General features: G+C 45.4%; 1 protein-coding gene across 1 annotated transcript in view; it reads right to left on the reverse strand.

Moving 5' to 3' along the window:
- Positions 1-12,658: 12,658 nt before the first annotated feature.
- The window catches only part of LOC119389571 (uncharacterized), a 96,623-nt gene continuing 92,312 nt past the window's right edge, over positions 12,659-16,969 (reverse strand). The window contains exons 2-3 of the mRNA XM_037656891.2: positions 13,586-13,944; positions 12,659-12,890 (exon numbers count right to left, since the gene is read on the reverse strand). Coding sequence (XP_037512819.2) covers positions 12,659-12,890; positions 13,586-13,944 — 591 coding nt within the window. The remainder of the gene's footprint in view (positions 12,891-13,585; positions 13,945-16,969) is intronic.

The following is a 16,969-nucleotide window of genomic DNA, read 5'->3' on the forward strand; positions in this document are numbered from 1 at the left end:
TTTTATTCTTGTAACGATGGTGCTTTACAAGCGAAACTGCGCTACTCTTAGTTGAGCCGGTTAGCTACGCCTGCGACGTAAAGGACACTGGCGCGAGTACTGTTTGCTTGCGTGCCAATATATGTATTTTGTGCAGCTGGATGCCTCGTGTCCAAATAAGTTTGGGGACATAAAACACTGAAATGAAAGCATGAAATTCAGGCCAGCTGTTGAGGAGCACCGTGCCATTTATTACCTTTTGAAGACGAAATCTCGAAGGCGTGGATGCCATCAAAAACACTAAAGCTTAATACTACGTTGAAAGTGGCAAAGCATGCTGATTGCTTGTGCTTGAAAGCACTACCTTGCACTAGATTTTCGTCAAAGAAAACGCCCAAAGGTATGAAGTGCACCCCCACACAAAGCTCACGCCTGCCTTCAACCCAGCTGCGTGTCACGCAAATTAGGTTCGCAAAATGAAATAGGTGGGCATCACGCTGCAGAATACACGCTGTTAGTGTACTTACTCGCGCATTTTCACTCGGCTCCTAGTTTTTTTGCTTGAATCACAGTTATCCACTCGCGGCGAAGCTGAAAACACAGCACCGGCACTATTTCCGTGGCGCGTCGTAATCGTCGCAGAAAACGCTAATATCCTCTTGTTGCGCAGCTTCTTTTGGCATCCAAAGACGACGCAGTAGTGCCCGGACGAGCTCTTATACGCTGAAGCGGCGTGAACGGGTACTTTTTCGCACTTTAAAGCCTCAGAACTGCAGCTTGCCCTGTTTACTTGGTGCAGCCCGCGCGCGCCTTGGCAGCCCTGGCAGCCCCGGTCAGCCTGGCGTCTGGGTGCGAGAGTATCCGCTCGGCTCGCCAGCAGCCTGGGTGCGAGACAGGCGTGCTCTGGTGTATAGCTTAGCCGTCAAACTTTATTCAGTTGACAACGTCTCCACGTTGCCGATTTCGCGAATAGAGCAGTTTATGAGTACTATTGTTTAGTTAGCCAGCCTTGGGACGTCGGTTTAAAAGATTAAGGCGAAAGCCTCAGATGCCTTATCAAACGCGAAAATTGACCATAGTCCCGCGGCGCCGGCGTCAACAAGAGTGATGCCAAAATCGTCATCCCATGATGACGTCACAATATGACGTCATCGTGACGCCACAGATTAAAATTTGTGACGTTACCATGGCGTCATCATGACGCAATAAAACGTGGCGTCACATGATGACTTCATCACATCATATCGTCGCTTGGTCAAAGGTGGGCCGATCACGGAGGCAGCGCAGAACCAGGTGAGGTGCAGAAGCTTGCAATTCCTCGAATCTTGGGGGCAGTGCAAAACCCTGTTATGTGCAGAAAGACTTTGAAGAGGGGTGGGAGAGGATCAATGCATCGGCTGAGAGGAAAAAAAATAGAAGATGGCTCTCGCCTCCGAGTCGTCTTAGGTGAATGCATAAGATACGCTGTGAGTTTTGTTTGTGGGCTTGCATTGACTCGAAGGACAATAATAATATCTTGAGATTTAGGTCTAAGACTTAAGCCTTTGTAATCTCTTTTTCTTTTTCGAACGAAAGAAGGGAAATTGATCAAGGGCTCGTTTTTCTTTGTTAGACACAAGCCAATGAATCTTTGTAGGTTTCGTTTAATTTTTTTCTCGCACATTTGACGCATGTTCTGTTTGTTGTCTATAGGAATCGCGACCGGCTGACACTACTGGCGTAGCCAGGGGACAGGGGCAGTAGAGTATCCAGGCATTTCTTTCGGAGGGGGTTCAACCATAATTTATGGATATTCGTGCGTTCGTTTGTATGTGGGCCTGTATATATACACAGGCAAAATAGAAAATTTTCGCGGAAAGTTCGAACCCCCCCCCCCCCCCCCCAGCTATGCCAGTGCCGCAGGGGGAAGGAGGGTGTTTGGGAGGGTTCAAGTCCAGCCCCCTCCCCAGATGTCTTTTAATTTTACATGTGTACATATATATATGCACACACACCTGCAAACACGCGCACAACCATACATAAAGGTTGAAATCAAGGCTTCGACGGACATCCGCCTGGTCGGGAAGAATCGTTGAATAAAAAGTCGAGGACGCCGGCCACAAGAGGAGAACAATGTATTGACGTTTCGTCTCCCAGAACTGGAGCCTTTTTCACAATTTCGGGAGCCTCGTCCAAAATATCGGGAGCTTTGTTCACAAGGTTGCGAACAAGGTTCCCGTTCTGGGAGCCGAAACGTCAGTATATTGTTTTCCTCTTGTGGATGGCGTCCTCGTCTTTTTATTCAATACATAAAGTTTGGTTGACACCCTAACACCTCCTAGTCCTCCTGAAAAAATATTTTGGTTACGCCACTGTCTGACACGTCAAACCAAAGATGCCAACCTGATCTTATCTTAGACGGCCCAGACTGTGTAAGCACTCCTTCTTTGCTTTTGTCCCATGAAGTGAAGGACGCATTAGATAGCTGATTTATTCTGCCACGTGATATCGTTTGCATGTACGTGTACGCTCGTTGTTTTCTCTAGTAAAGGTTGTTGGAAGGTAGCGTGCTTCCCTTACACCTTTTTTTTTTCATGTTTTTTGTTCTTACAGTCTCGCGTCGTTCATCATGCTTTAGCATCTGCTTATTTCGCGCTGTAGCTAAGGAAACTTAACTTTTGTCGCATGTGAAACTACCACTTACCCCCCATAAAAAAAAAGAAAGACGCCTCGGAAGTTCACGACAATACTTGCACGCGTGATCAATCGTCCCTCTACACGAATACAGGTTTAATATCCCCGGCTGAAATTGCTTTCTGGAGACGCGTGCCCTAGCTACTCCACAAAACTGTGTTATACGTGTTTTCTCACAACACATTGTACTTCTCTGTATTTTTGTTTCTTTTTTTGTTTTTTTACCTGATCTCCGCTACAAGTTTTCCGAGCACAAGGAAGACGCAGGCTCGAAAAACGCGGCTCGCGATGCTTGTTGCATCGCCCTGGCGCTGTAAGATTAATACACGCGTTGCCGAATCAATTTGTTATCACAGTCGGGGAGGCTATCTATATCTGCTGCATGCAGACGCCAGTAACAATAATGCAAGGCGCGAAACGCTTCCACACGCGAAAACAATTACTTTAGCGGAGATGCTTCTAGGCTATACTACAGGCTCAGTGTGCATTCTCTTTTCCTTACGGTGCTTCGCTGGGTTTAGGAGAATGAATTGCAGGGCACGATCTTTGTGTGTGAAGAACCCAGCTGCTGCGCAAGGAGCGATGGCAGAAAAGAAAAGAAAACGCGAAAAATAAGAGGTACAAGAAGAGTAAGATGAAGAACTAAAGGGAAACGGAACTGTAACAAGCTCTTCGTTAACTACGGTATGGCTCATTCCCGTCGCCAGGTGGTGAGGCGACGGAAACGGCCAACAGTACCAGACGATAAAAAAGCGCGAAAAGTACCAGAAGTACCAGAAGTACCAGAAGAAGAAGAACAAAACGTAAAATAGCTAGAGGGAGAAGAAGATAAAGTACAATCAGAAGCACAAGAACAAGTACAAGAACAAGGTGAAGTGCAAGAGAAAGCAAATGAGGACACGAATAACAAAACGTACAAGAAGTAGAAGAAGCGAATAAGAATCAGATAAGGAATAAGAAACGAAACTAGAGTGGAGACGAGAGGTTAGTAAAGTGGTTAACGGTGTCTATAGGTAACTAGGAACGCTACGTATGTAGTTGCACTTAAGAGAGCTCGCCAGGCACTGAGCCCGCGGACGAGTGCTGCACGCTATACCCTCTTGCGGCGTAATGCGGCGTACGTACAGAGCGAGCCAAGAAAACGCAATGCGCGGCGTGTACGTTGGTGGGACATAGCTCAAGAAATGAACGGCGCATGATGTTCTTGCTCATGAATTCGCCCATTGCATACACAGTCACTCGCGAGGCCTTTTGGCAGGTGGCACACGTTGATCTCTGTATCGTACGGGGCGAAAGCACAGCGCTGTGTTGTGAGGGCTCGAGCTCGCATCAGATCATGACCAGGTGAGGACGTTTGTACGTTTCGCTAAGCCGCGAGAATTCACGAGAAGGCTTTTGTGCAGCCAACGCGCACGTCTTCTGCGTAGAATTCTCCGCTGTTTGTTTGCACGTCTCATTGAGCCGGTGTGTTTGCAACCATCGGTCTATTTGCAAACATCAGAGCCTCATATGCCTCCTCGCCCGCTATTGATTCAAGGTATTACTTGTACAGTGCTTGACCCCCCCCCCCCCCCCAAAAAAAAAGAGAAATTTCAGAAAAAGAAAGAAAGAAAAGGAAAGGAACAACAACAACAGCAAAGAAAAAAAAAGGAAAAACCGAATGATTTCTGTACCCTCGTCGTTAACTCAGACGTATTAATCCGCCACGGTGGTCTAGGGATTATGGTGCTCGACTGCTGACCCGAAGGCCGTGGAGGCCGCATTTTCGGTAGAGGCGAAAATGCTTAAGGCCCATGTACTTAGATTTAAATGCACGTTAACAAACTCCAGGTGGTCGAAAGTTCCAGAGCCCTCCACTACGGCGTCCCTCATAATCATATCGTGGTTTTGGGACGTTAAGCCCCCACAATTATTACTAACTCAGACGTATTTTCGTGTGCCCTAGAATCGCAACTTCTAATTCGCACGCATTCCATAACCACATTTTTTAGGCGGCCTGTAATATTTTTTTTTCACGCAACTAGTACAGAGTAAAATGCAAGTCTCGTGGTACATGCTTTATTCACAGCCCACAATATATATAAAAAAAAGACAAAGGAACGTCCTGGTTAATGGGCCATGCGAAATGGTCGTACCAAAGCCGGCGTGCCAGACAATGCTGCAAGTAGGCCAGCGATTCGTTCGCTGATGTGGGTGCCATCCGAAGCCGTTAGAGACTTTGCGGGTTGCACACTCTTAGCAACGTCTCTGAGTCATCCAACTCCTTCAGTTTTTCATAGCATGTATTGCTTCTAAATGTTTCCCCTTTATTCCAAGCTATCCCTCATGAGATATACGCGCTTGCAATCTGTCTCATTCGGTGTTGCCTCGCACACGTTTTTTTTTTATGATGTTCTAAGGAGTAACGGCAATACTTACGGTGCTCCTATTTCCGCGCAGTGGCTTGTCTATAAAAGGCTTCGAGTTGCTAGGTGCCGCAAAGGGACTTGGTGCCTCTCGGTTCTCTATGTATAGTTTCTTTTTTTAATGTCTTTTCTGTGTAACTCCCCCTAAGCCTTAATCTCGCCCAGCAACAGCCGTAGGTGAAAAGAAGCCAAGCCTGTGATGAAAGCAAGGGGAGACACAAAAAAGTGGGGCGAGGGGGAAGGTGCGAAATAAATCCTTCAAGAACGTGGCCCATCTCCATTTTCGTCAATATAGGCGCGAAATTTCGAGCAAGCCACCAGAGAATGAAGCGACGGCGAATAAGTATGTCTATAGAAAGGATATGTACATTGCGAACAATGGAAAGGATTTTCCTCGGAACGCCTCAAGAAACGAAGCGCACCTCTGCTTTCTTTTCTTTCCTCCTCGCCCCTTAGCATGCTCAGTCCATTCCTTGGTGTAGAGCAAGCTGCTGTATTCTTACGCATGACGTGAAGCTCTCAACGCCCGAGCTTTACTTAGTTGAAGGAACAAAAATAACTAATATTAAATAAACTTTTTTTTTTTGAAGAAGCATTTCTCGAATAAAGGAGAATGCCATCGTACAAGTTCGAGACTAGCGTCTTCGCGAGGTGCCTTGTCGCTATTCGCCCACGCGTGGCACAATGGAAAACTTGTGCTATAGAGCCTGCCTGGAGATTACGTTGCGCCGTGAAAAAAATAAAAAAAAATAGAATAAAAGAAAGCAAGGTGGTCCGCACGAATCTCAAGTTTGAAATGACTTTTGCGAAGCGAAATATCTCCGTTTTTTTCGAAGGGAGATTTAGATGCACAAAGGAACCGGGCCGTTGTTGTTCTGCGGGCGCAACGCAACTCGAGAGTCATGCATATGAGACTATTCTAATGCTGTGCGCACTTTTCTATTACGTGTAACGAGAATTATGAATGTAACATCTTTCGAAGACGTTGTTGAAGAACTGCGGAGTAACCAACTGGTTCTGTGAACGCTCGGTATATTATATTGCGAGCGTCCTATATGCCCCAATCCAGCAAAGACGCCGAGAAAAGAAAGACTCGGTGAGACTGCAATGGCTAACGCAGGTTAGGGTTAGCCTTTGTTGTGGTAGGAACTCTAATGCAAGCCTAGCCCGACGAATTCGTTCTCGTTGTCAAATGTTAACAAGAAAACGACAGCGTATTAACGCACGGGAAACCTGACTAAACGAAGGCAAATGAATTACAGGGCCCTGAGGCGGTCTTTTCTAGCTGTTTTAGCGAATAGGATATAGTATAACTAACTATAGCAGGATACAACTTAAGAAGTCAGCAGAGGCTCCGCCCAAACGACCGACGCATCGCAACCCCTTGCGCCCCCCCCCCCCCCCCTCCGACTAAAGAAATAGTCGCGTACTCAGCAATATTGTCCGATGTTGGAGTCACATGCCCTCCGGATTATGACGTCGGTCCAGAGCGCGCGCCCATTGGTGCAAACATGCAAACATCCGCCTTTCAAGTGGAGATGCCGCTGCCATGTAAAGCTGTACCCGACTGTAGAGCAAATCATTAGCGCCAAATTTAAGCGAAGCACCTTGCATACGATGAGGGGGATGGGCCAAAGGCTATAAGCCTCCTCCCAAGAGTCAAGGGGCCTTGGCAGAGCTTTTCTTGCTGATCTCGATATCGTTGTTGCTCGTCTTTGCACGCTGGGCACTCGAGAAAGATGTGCTCTACGCACTACAGTGCACCGGTATTGTCACAACATGCGTTTGTAGCCTGGCCGTTGAGGTAGAGGAAATTATTCGTGGCCCTGCCCGCCAAACAGCGAAAAACGCTTAACTTCGTCGCATTCCTCGATTCTGTTGGTTTTCTCAGCAAACTTGGATCCTTCAATGAAAAAAGTGTGCGTTGGGCCCATGAGTGTTCCTTTCATCTTTTATTTATTTTTTAAATGCGCAACAATTTAGGGGCCCGTCTTGTCGTCCATCTATGGATCTCATGTGGCGTCGTGACGCCCACAGTAAAGCGCTCGATACAGGCCATAAAAAGGCTAGAAATGCCCAAAACCGAGTTAAAATTAACGAATAGGGTCTAAAATAATGTAATTACCAGAAATAACTAAAAAGTATTGGCAATAATTTATTTAAAATGGCTAAAAGCGTTTCGCGAACATGCAGCTGACTCCGGGTGGCGCCGCGCAAGAGAGGACCTGTAAGAAGAACGTTACCTATAAGCAGAATCGGATTTGATTGTGTAATAGACGCTCTGAGTCACCGCTTTGGTCTTTTTACACTTATTTAGACACCACTGCTCCAGGCAAAGCGAGCGCGCAGGAGCTTGCTATAGAAATATGTCGTAGAAAGAGCGAGATGGGGCCGAGCTGAAGAAAAGAAACACAAACACACGCACACGCACGCACACAAAGGCTATATGAGACGAGTAATCAAGTGAACGTGAGCACAATATGTGCTGTCGTGTAACAAAACCAGCGTGTCGGGCATGTAGAGTAAAAAAAACAACACAAGCCAATAATTGCACCTCTTCAGAAATCTGAACATCAATGCAATTACGGACATAAATAAGGAGAAAGGCAGAAAGTGTTTGCGACAGTCATTGTGTATACGAAGGCTGAACAAGTAATCTCGTGCGGCGGTAAAGCTCGGACAGTTTTTTTTTTTTTCATGTTACTATCGCGATGATTAGAAAGCACGCGCTACAAAGTCAACAAAGTATGTCGACGCAATTCACCCGTCATCGGCAGTTCAGGATGGTAACGTGGTAATGATTTCCCTGTCTGCCGAGGCAACCGAAGTCATAGATAGATAGATAGATAGATAGATAGATAGATAGATAGATAGACAGATAGATAGATAGATAGATAGATAGATAGATAGATAGATAGATAGATAGATAGATAGATAGATAGATAGATAGATAGATAGATAGATAGATAGATAGATAGATAGATAGATAGATAGATAGATAGATAGATAGATAGATAGATAGATAGATAGATAGATAGATAGATAGATAGATAGATAGATAGAAAAGGGAGGTATGAAAAAGAATGTAAGAAGAGAAGAGTCCATGGAGGAAACGGCAAAGTCATTATGACTATGACGCTGTCCAAATACTACGCAACGACATTGTCAATGAACACAGTGGCAATTGGATCGGTGCATGCTGGCACCCACGCCCTCCCCATCATATTGCGAGGGGACCAGCAATTGTCTTTGATTTGTTTTTTTTTTTTTTTTGCGACGGACCCGCGACAACGTCGTTATAGTTCCTCCAGATTAGCCTTTTGTTTAGCGCGCCGATAATTATGAAGGTTGTGCTGCTTTTTCAACGTACAAAATTGAGCGCGTTGAACGGTACTCAAGCAGACTGCAAAACCCTGCCCGTCGCCAAGAAGTAATCTGCAGCCACGACTTGACTCAACACCGAAATATAACGCAGTGAATTTGTGAGACATAAACGTGTATCGTGTTTTATATTATATCGTTGTAACGTGGTACCGTACTCGCCCTACGACGCGACTAAAGGCCCGCTTCGGATTTCTGTCGACGGAGTTTGACAACGCGTGGTATTGCAATAATTATTGCTCCCAAGTACATTGCTCGAGAGAACAAAAGGAACGAACAGCTTACGACACTTATTTTTTTAAAGCTGTCAAATAACCGCTGCTCTTATTTTATTTAAACGTCAGGCGTCTCTTGAGCAATGATTGTGCTTGACGGAGCAGACGCGACGCCGTGACCTTCACGGATGTAATTATGGTGTCTCACGTCAGATGAATAATTAATCTATTGACTTATCGATCGAACAATCTATTCTCCAAGACGTCGACATCTCTAGCGCCACTCTCGTGCGGTCACTTTCGGTCGCCATCGGGCACGATCCGGATCGGATTTCTCACCAAATACAAGAAATTCGCTTTCTCTTTTTTTATTCATTGTCTAGTTCAAACAAATAATGAAGTGAAACGGTTAGCCCTCTTCTATTAAAGGTGACAACACGTTCTCCGTTTATCCTCCTATAAAACAAGACTGCCTTGTATAGCAATGTAAACAAAAAGTGGAAGTGCCCCACTGTTACAGCCTACTATCAGGGCTGTCATTCTCAGCAGATTTAACTTTCAACGACGCTTTTATCGATCTGCCTGAAGGGAGACGAAATAACGGGACTGCAGAGAGGAACAGGTGCTATTTCCTGCAGCCATTTAACTCTTTCGTTACAGTGGGAAAATTGGCCACGTTTTTTAGGATTTGGTAATTATTTTTTGATATGATAGATACAATGCAGTATTGCGTATCAATATAAAGCTAAGTGATTGTACATTTCAACGGTAATACTTAAAAAAACTTATATTAGGGTATAATATGTAAGAATATTTATAAAATACAAGGTTTATTGAACATTGCATAAAAAATTTCCAATGTTGTGCTCCCAGCATGAAGGACAAAAAGATTAAAAATAATATGAAATATACAAAATATTTGCTCAACAGTTTTAAATATTAGAGGAAAGTTTCAGTGAGCTAGCTCACAAAGTGTAAGAGTTAATTTTTTTTTTGCCGAGTGAAAATCATTATTCCATCAGGTTACACGGTTATATTTTTTTGCCTCTACAACTTTTTCAAAACACGGTAATATAATGAATATAATGAGGAAGAGCAATGACTCTTATATTTATTCAGAGGTATTTCAGAAAATTGTGCTAAATTAGCAGCGCAGAAAAACATTCAGGTACCAAAAGGCAACAGAACATGGCACCAAACCATCCTAAAGTATGGCTTCATCGGGCCCAATAAAAATATTCTAAACTTGTAAGCTACAAAAAAGCCTTCACATTTAAATGCCTGACATTATCGAAATAGGTGGAACCCTATCTGATCGCTTTAAGATGTAAACATTTCCTTTTTTCTGAGGTTGGTGCTCTGCTAGGAAAAACAGGTTCTAGCCTACAGGTGGCATTTGTCTGGTAGTGATCAATTTGCTTGTCCTCGTAGCACTGTGCATATCTTCTCCACTTCGCCAATCGGTAGGACACGTTCTGAATGTACTTGTTTTGGGGAGGTGTAGTCGTGGAAGCTGAACGATGCTCGAATATATCAGGAGGCAAATGAAATTCGGCCTCCCTGTGGCCGTGACCATTTCCCATGAACCGTAATTCTCGGTGCAGGACTGCTTCTACGGGATTTGCAACCACGCATACTCATTTTAACAGTGCACCTGTTTAAGCCGGCCGTACAAACTTTGGTGTCCGCAGAAAACCGCAGGTGGTCATATAGGCCCATATCATTAACTAACTGCGATTACAAAATTTTGATGAAAGTACTAGCGCGGCGACTCCAGGGTGTCATCAAACAATTAGTTGGGCCTCACCAAACATGTGGCATCAAGGGACGTTCCATTGTGACTAATATACACAAATTGCGATGTGTGCTTGAGTGTTGCGACGCCAGTCAAGGCGGTGTAGCGATTCTGCAACTCGATCTCGAAAAGGCGTTTGACTGCGTTTCTCATGTTCTGTTACTTGCCATACTAGACCACGTAAATGTCGGTTCCATACTCAGAGATGGGGTAGCTTTGGCATACCGCAACTGCACGACACGTTTAGTGGTTAACAAGTCATTGGGTCCCCCCATTAATATAAAGCGATCCGTCCGTCAGGGCTGTCCGCTTAGCCCTCTACTGTTCAGCATCTACATAGAATCCCTGTGCTTGGCAATAAGTGAAAACAGCAGCATTCACGGCTTTAGGTTGCAGGCATCAGAAGTCAAAATTCTGGCATACGCGGACGATGTCGCAGTTTGTTGCACCGACAAAGAAAGTGTTGCACAGGTTATCACTGTAGTAAAGAATTTCGGCAATGCAACTGGTAGTCTGGTAAATTGGGGAAAGTGCTTGGGTTTTTGGCACGGAGTGTGGTCATCTAGACCAGAATTTTTCGCCAATGTTAAGTGGGGGACGACACCTGCCAAATATCTAGGTGTACCGCTCGAATACTACAAAGACAATGATAACTATTGGCAAGAACAGGCAAGAGTAATTCAGTTGAAAGCGAATAGGTCGAAGGGTAATCACCTATCAATGTTCTCAAGAGCTACGGTTTGCAATTTATTCTTCGCGTCGAAACTGTGGTACGTGATGCAGGTATTGCATTGTTCACGGGCAAATATACAGAAATTTCATCGTGTCTTCGCAATTTTCGTGTGGGCCTCTAGTTGGGAACGATGCAGTCGAACCAATCTGTTTAGACGAGTAAAGAAAGGAGGTCTGGGACTGCCACATCTTTTCATTCGGCAAATCATAAACAGGTTCTTCTTTTTCCGTAATGTGAGTGACCCTTTCCTGCGCACGGTGTGCCAATTGAGGCTCATCAGGGCTCTACCTGAATATGTAGTCGGTACAGATCACATGAATGGCGCAGTCTGCGGGTATCTCAAGGAGGTGATTCTAAGTATTCGCTTTTTGTCTGTTAGATTTTCTAATGAGTATCTGTTCTCAGTGTCACGTAAAAAGCTGTACAAAGATGTGTGTGATGCAATTTTACCCGTCCCTCTGTACAGAGCCATGCACAGTCGAGGCCAAGGGCAGGACGTGCTAAAAAGGGTTAAAAGAATGCAAGTGGCGCCTTCCACGAAGTCCTTCTTCTTTAAGCTTCACACAGGCACATTGCATGTCAAGGTATTCCTTGAGGAGCGTGGTTTTTTCTTACCTTGGGGCTCAGGCTGCCTTATCTGTAATAAGCCAGAAACTATTGACCATGTTTTCTTACATTGCTGGGAGGGCGTGTACTTTTGGGATGTACTACAGAGGACAATCAAGAAGGAATTCCCGTTAGATCAATACGGTATCAGGTTTCTCCCAATAGACAATGAGAATGGATTGCCGTTAGACTTAATAATGTTAACCGGCCTCCACTGTCTATGGCGGGCGCGTATGGCAGGATTTCACCGCGATCCAGATGCAAGGCCCGCAAGAATGTACTTTCGTGAGTGTATGTCGAAATTTGTTGAATTGCAGAAAACGCAGGAGATTGTACCTGAGTGGTTATCGAGAGTGGAACCCTTGACAGTGCTCAAGGAATTTTAAAATTGATGTCTGTCCAGTAGGACGGACAACATTTGATGTTATTTATTCTATGTGTTTGTGATGTGGTTTATGTCTAGAAGCAGGCAATAAAGCAAAAAAAAAAGGGTATGCGCCACAGGAATTGGGCGAGCCCCACTACCGAGTACAGCAGGTGCGAGAGTTAAACGAAACACTCTGCTCGGTGGAGTGGAGCACGTGAAACACGTGAAAGAGAGAGAGAGAAAGAGAAACAGATTGAAAGAAACAGAAAGAGAAAATAGAGAGATATATAGAGAAAAAGAAAGAGAAAAATAGAGAGAAATAAAGGGAATAAATACAAAAACTAACTACGCAGGAAACGAAACATTCGTGCTTGCAGAGTGTGCTAGATGGCGCCACTAGTCGATAGGAACACCCGTATTTTTCAATTCGCGCTTAGCGCGTTCGGTTCATCGGTGACCCACGTTCTGTATAGGCGCAGTAACGAAAGAGTTAAGGAGCACGTCTCAGTGCCACTGTATGAAATAAAGCCGCAGGTATGCAGGCGCTAGACCGTTACTTTTCTCACTCACCTTCTTGACAAGCTGTATGGGGAAGCAGACCTCTCCGGGAGCCGAACCGGTGACCTTGTCTGGCGTGACCACTTCACAGCCGGCCAGACTGACCGATATCACGGGTACCTTGTCCGACAGCTCGTAGTACGCGTCCAGCTTCTCCGCGTGAAGCGCCACGTACAGCCTGCGAAATGCGCAAGCCCCCGTGTTCAGTATCAACGCTACATCCCTAATCTAGTTGCACACCAATCACTGAAATATCACATTGCTCTCCACGGACCGGGGGTCTCATGAAATTCACGTTGGCCGTGGCCTCCTATCGGTTTGCCGTAGCTCACCGCATGAACCAGAGCTTAGGAGATACCACTAGCAAGCGACAAGGAAACTGAGTAGACTGTATTTATGCTGAACATCGCATGTCCGTTTGTACTTGAGTTCCTTGTTCGCTCGGTTTAGCTGTGTTGTCTCCAGTAATTTCCAGTAACTTATCGTTTATTAGCCCATATGGAAGTGAAATGAAGTAGTTTGAAAAACATGGCTCCAACCTCAGTACTTTACATCACAGCTCACTTTAACTTTAACGTAGCACTGCTGGTATGTCCTACCATACCATTTCAGCAACCAGCCCAAACACCAAAGTGGACTTGTCTTATTCAAGGCAGCAACAAGGTTGCAACAAAGCAGCAACACGCAGCAACAGTTATTCAAGGCAGCAACAGTTGCTGCCTTGAAGGAGACAAGACCACTTCTCGAAACGTTGGCTCCAGCGACACCCCCTGTTCAGCGATCTATTCAATCTTCCATCTTTACTGAACTTCTCCCTTATTTGGACCACCACATGCAGTACATGGTACTGCGGCATGCGATTTGCAGACTCACCTGAACCATAGGTGGTCTCCTGACAGAACGTGCAGGTATCCATCCTTGATGGGCAACGGCCTGACGGGCCTGGACAGTTCCGCCAGGCCATCGCAGGCCTCTTCCTCTTCCGAGCTGCCATTGTTGGGTGGATGCGCCGGCTGCTGCTGGTGAGGCTGGGCACCCGAAGATGACGAGGAGGGTGTGACCACGTCTTCCCCGCTGGACATTCTGCGCAGGCGCCGGAACCTCAGGCCCATGACGGCGGGCGGCCGGCTCCCGCTGACGCCGCCATGCCTCTGGCTACCCCCGCCTGTCCCTTCGCCGGGCACCGGGACAAGCGAGCCTCCGAACAAGGGCGGGCACCAACCGTGGAGAGTCTGCAGTACCGGGAAACATGTTATGAAAGCCTTAGATGCCTCATCAAACGCGATAATTGACCGTCGGCGTCAACACGAGTGACGTAAAAATCATAATCATGTGATGACGGCACCATATGTCACCATGATCACGTCCCAGATAGCCGAAATTCTTGACGTCACTATGACGTCACATAACATGACGTTACGTGATGACGTCATCACGTGACGTCGTAGCTTGGTCAAAGGTAGACCTATCACGGAGGCAGTGCGAAACCATGTGAGGAGCAGAAAGCCTTCGGAGGGGGGCGGGGAGAACCAATACATCGACTGAGAAAAAAAGAGATGAAGATGGCTTTCGCCTTCGAGTCGTCTTAGGCGTATGCATAAGCGACCCTGTGAGTTTTCGTTGCCTTGCTAATGTGTGCGTACTTTAAATCACAGCGGAAGACAAGGGCAACACAGGACAAATGCTGATCCTGTGTCCTTTTAGGTGAAAATGCTTGAGGAGGCCCGTGTACTTATTAGATTTAGGTGCTCGTTAAATAACTCCAAATGGTGGAAATTTCCGGAGCTCTCCACTACTGCATCTTTCATAATCATATCGTAGTTTTGGGACGTTAAAACCCAACAATTATTATTGTGTCCTTTTGCGCCGCCCTATCGCTAGCTTATTATCATTCCATAAGTTCTACACCAGCTCGCTTCGGCACGTGCCTTCGTGCCTTGAATTCTACCACCTTCACGCACATCTCTGCGCACAGGACGACGTCCACTATATGTTGCTCGCCCAGGTGCATGCGCTGTCGCCTTCTCGTAACTTTAGTTTTTCATCGCGCAGCAAGATAATGGAACATACTTCCCTAAGATATTGCTGCCATCATCATTTCACCTACCTTCGCGGACGAAATATCAAGTGTTCTCCATACTAATATCGTAGACAACCTATCGTACGATTTTTTTTGTGCACCACCTCTAATGTAATAGCCTGCAAGATGTTCTTAAGGTAAATAAATCAAATTACATAACATATGTTTAGAAGAGCAGCTAATTTGGGACAAGTTGGTTAAGATATATACATATATACATGTTGGGGAGCCGAACAAGGAAGAAAGACGAAAAGGGTGATGTCCAATATTTTCGCCACACCGTGCGCAATGTCGTGAACCAACTGTTGTTTCGTTTTTAAGAGACATTCACTACAATATCTTGCTCTCGAGCACAGAAACCTAGACAACCTTTAGCAAGCACACTTAGTCGACACACACCACCTCATTTTCATTTACCAAATCTACGCTTGCCTGTGTGAATGGATAAAGTGCTGCTGACTGCCCTTAAGCAAATTCTATAGACTGCATAGCATGTAAGACGGCTAAATACTTATGGGAATTTAGAGTTCGTATTAACTATTGTCTTGAAAACACCTGTAAAGAAATGACTATAGACTAACTATAAGCTCTTCCTAACTTGTGCACTAATATAATCTTCACAACTCCTTGGGATCGGCTTTACGAAGAAGACGACGACGAGACGACAGCTTCGCAGTGGGCGACTTGTCCACAATTTATGGCAACATAGCGCCAACTTTTCGCGAAATCCCTCGGCTTAAGAGTTTGCGAGACGCCGCTTCGTATTCTTTGCATTCTTTGTATATCTTTGTGCGCTCGTTGACTGTACTAGACACATTGTGTTCGTCTCTGCAGCCATCCGCTCGCTCACCTCCCACGTAGCTGACGGTGCAATTCCCTACTGGACAGCGTGATCCCGCTATGTACTCCACCTTTTGTGTCCCGCGTCTCAGCGAAGCAGCCATTATCTTTTCATCTCCTAATCCCCTTTCACCGGCGGATAGAGAATGCCCGTGATTCTATTACCGTTAATCTCCCGACATTGTGCTGCCCTCCTTATAGTCTGTCCTTGTGCACTGCTGGACAAAGGCACACACGTCCACTGAGGGCTGGTGCATTGGCTTCTCTCGTGTCAGCAACACGAGTGAGAGTAAAAGAACAGAAATCGACGATAATTTCATAAAGAAAAAAAACAGGGATTAGGGGCTTGAGCCAACTGACGGGCTATGATTACCCCTCATCAGGTAATGCGAGCGACGGGTTGAAATTGGCAGGACATGTGGTAGCACGTTACCTGCAGGGTAGTGCGACATGTGCGGAATAAAATGGACAGTTAACTTCTGCTTCGCCTGTACGCACAAAAGCGTCTTACGCCTAAAAAAGTTTCGTAAGAGAATGTCTCAGCCAATCACGATGCGGGGCACATCATTAGTGAAGCCGGCTGACCGATGGGAAGAAGCACTGACGAAAGAGAAGTTTTGTGAAGGCGGCCCCTGATTATGTCTGTAATATGGTGGTCAGCCTAGCTTTACCCGGCTAAAATTTTTGTTTATTATGCATACACTTTGTATCAGTAGTTATCTAGCCTCACTTATAATGGTTTTCTTGTATGTATCAATACCACCTCTCGTATTTTACTCCCTACACGTTTTGGATAAATTACAAAAATATAAGAAGTATGGTTACATTAATATGCGTAGAGTCAACTTCCTGCATATTATGTAAAGAAATACAGATACACAAGAACATGAATAGATATATTTCTGTCCCTCCTTTTCACATCAATATTTCTCAAAGGATGACATGACCTCTGCAATCATAATGCGAAAGTAAACATCGGCTGACTTATTTATTGACTATTTGATAACAGTTGAAGATAAGCGACGTCTTGTGCGTGCCGTAATGTAAGAGCTATGCAGAGAGATACGGCACTGGCTTGCCGCTCTGGCTCATACAAAATGTCAACAACAGCTGCACCTCGAATTGCAGCTCTTGTAACCAATACCAGAAGGGGACACTAAAGTACTGTTCTAGCAGCCATGCCTGCAAAATTCCTGCAAACCTATACCGTTATCCACTGCTGTTTGCTTGTTCTTGTATGAAACAGTAAATATGGTAGAAAGATAAATCAGTCGATCGATACTGACTGAACACAAAGTGGTGTTATAACAGCGAATAGCCAACAATAATACCAAAAT

The sequence above is a fragment of the Rhipicephalus sanguineus genome, chromosome 4, assembly GCF_013339695.2.
Source record: "Rhipicephalus sanguineus isolate Rsan-2018 chromosome 4, BIME_Rsan_1.4, whole genome shotgun sequence".
Taxonomy (NCBI): domain Eukaryota; kingdom Metazoa; phylum Arthropoda; class Arachnida; order Ixodida; family Ixodidae; genus Rhipicephalus; species Rhipicephalus sanguineus.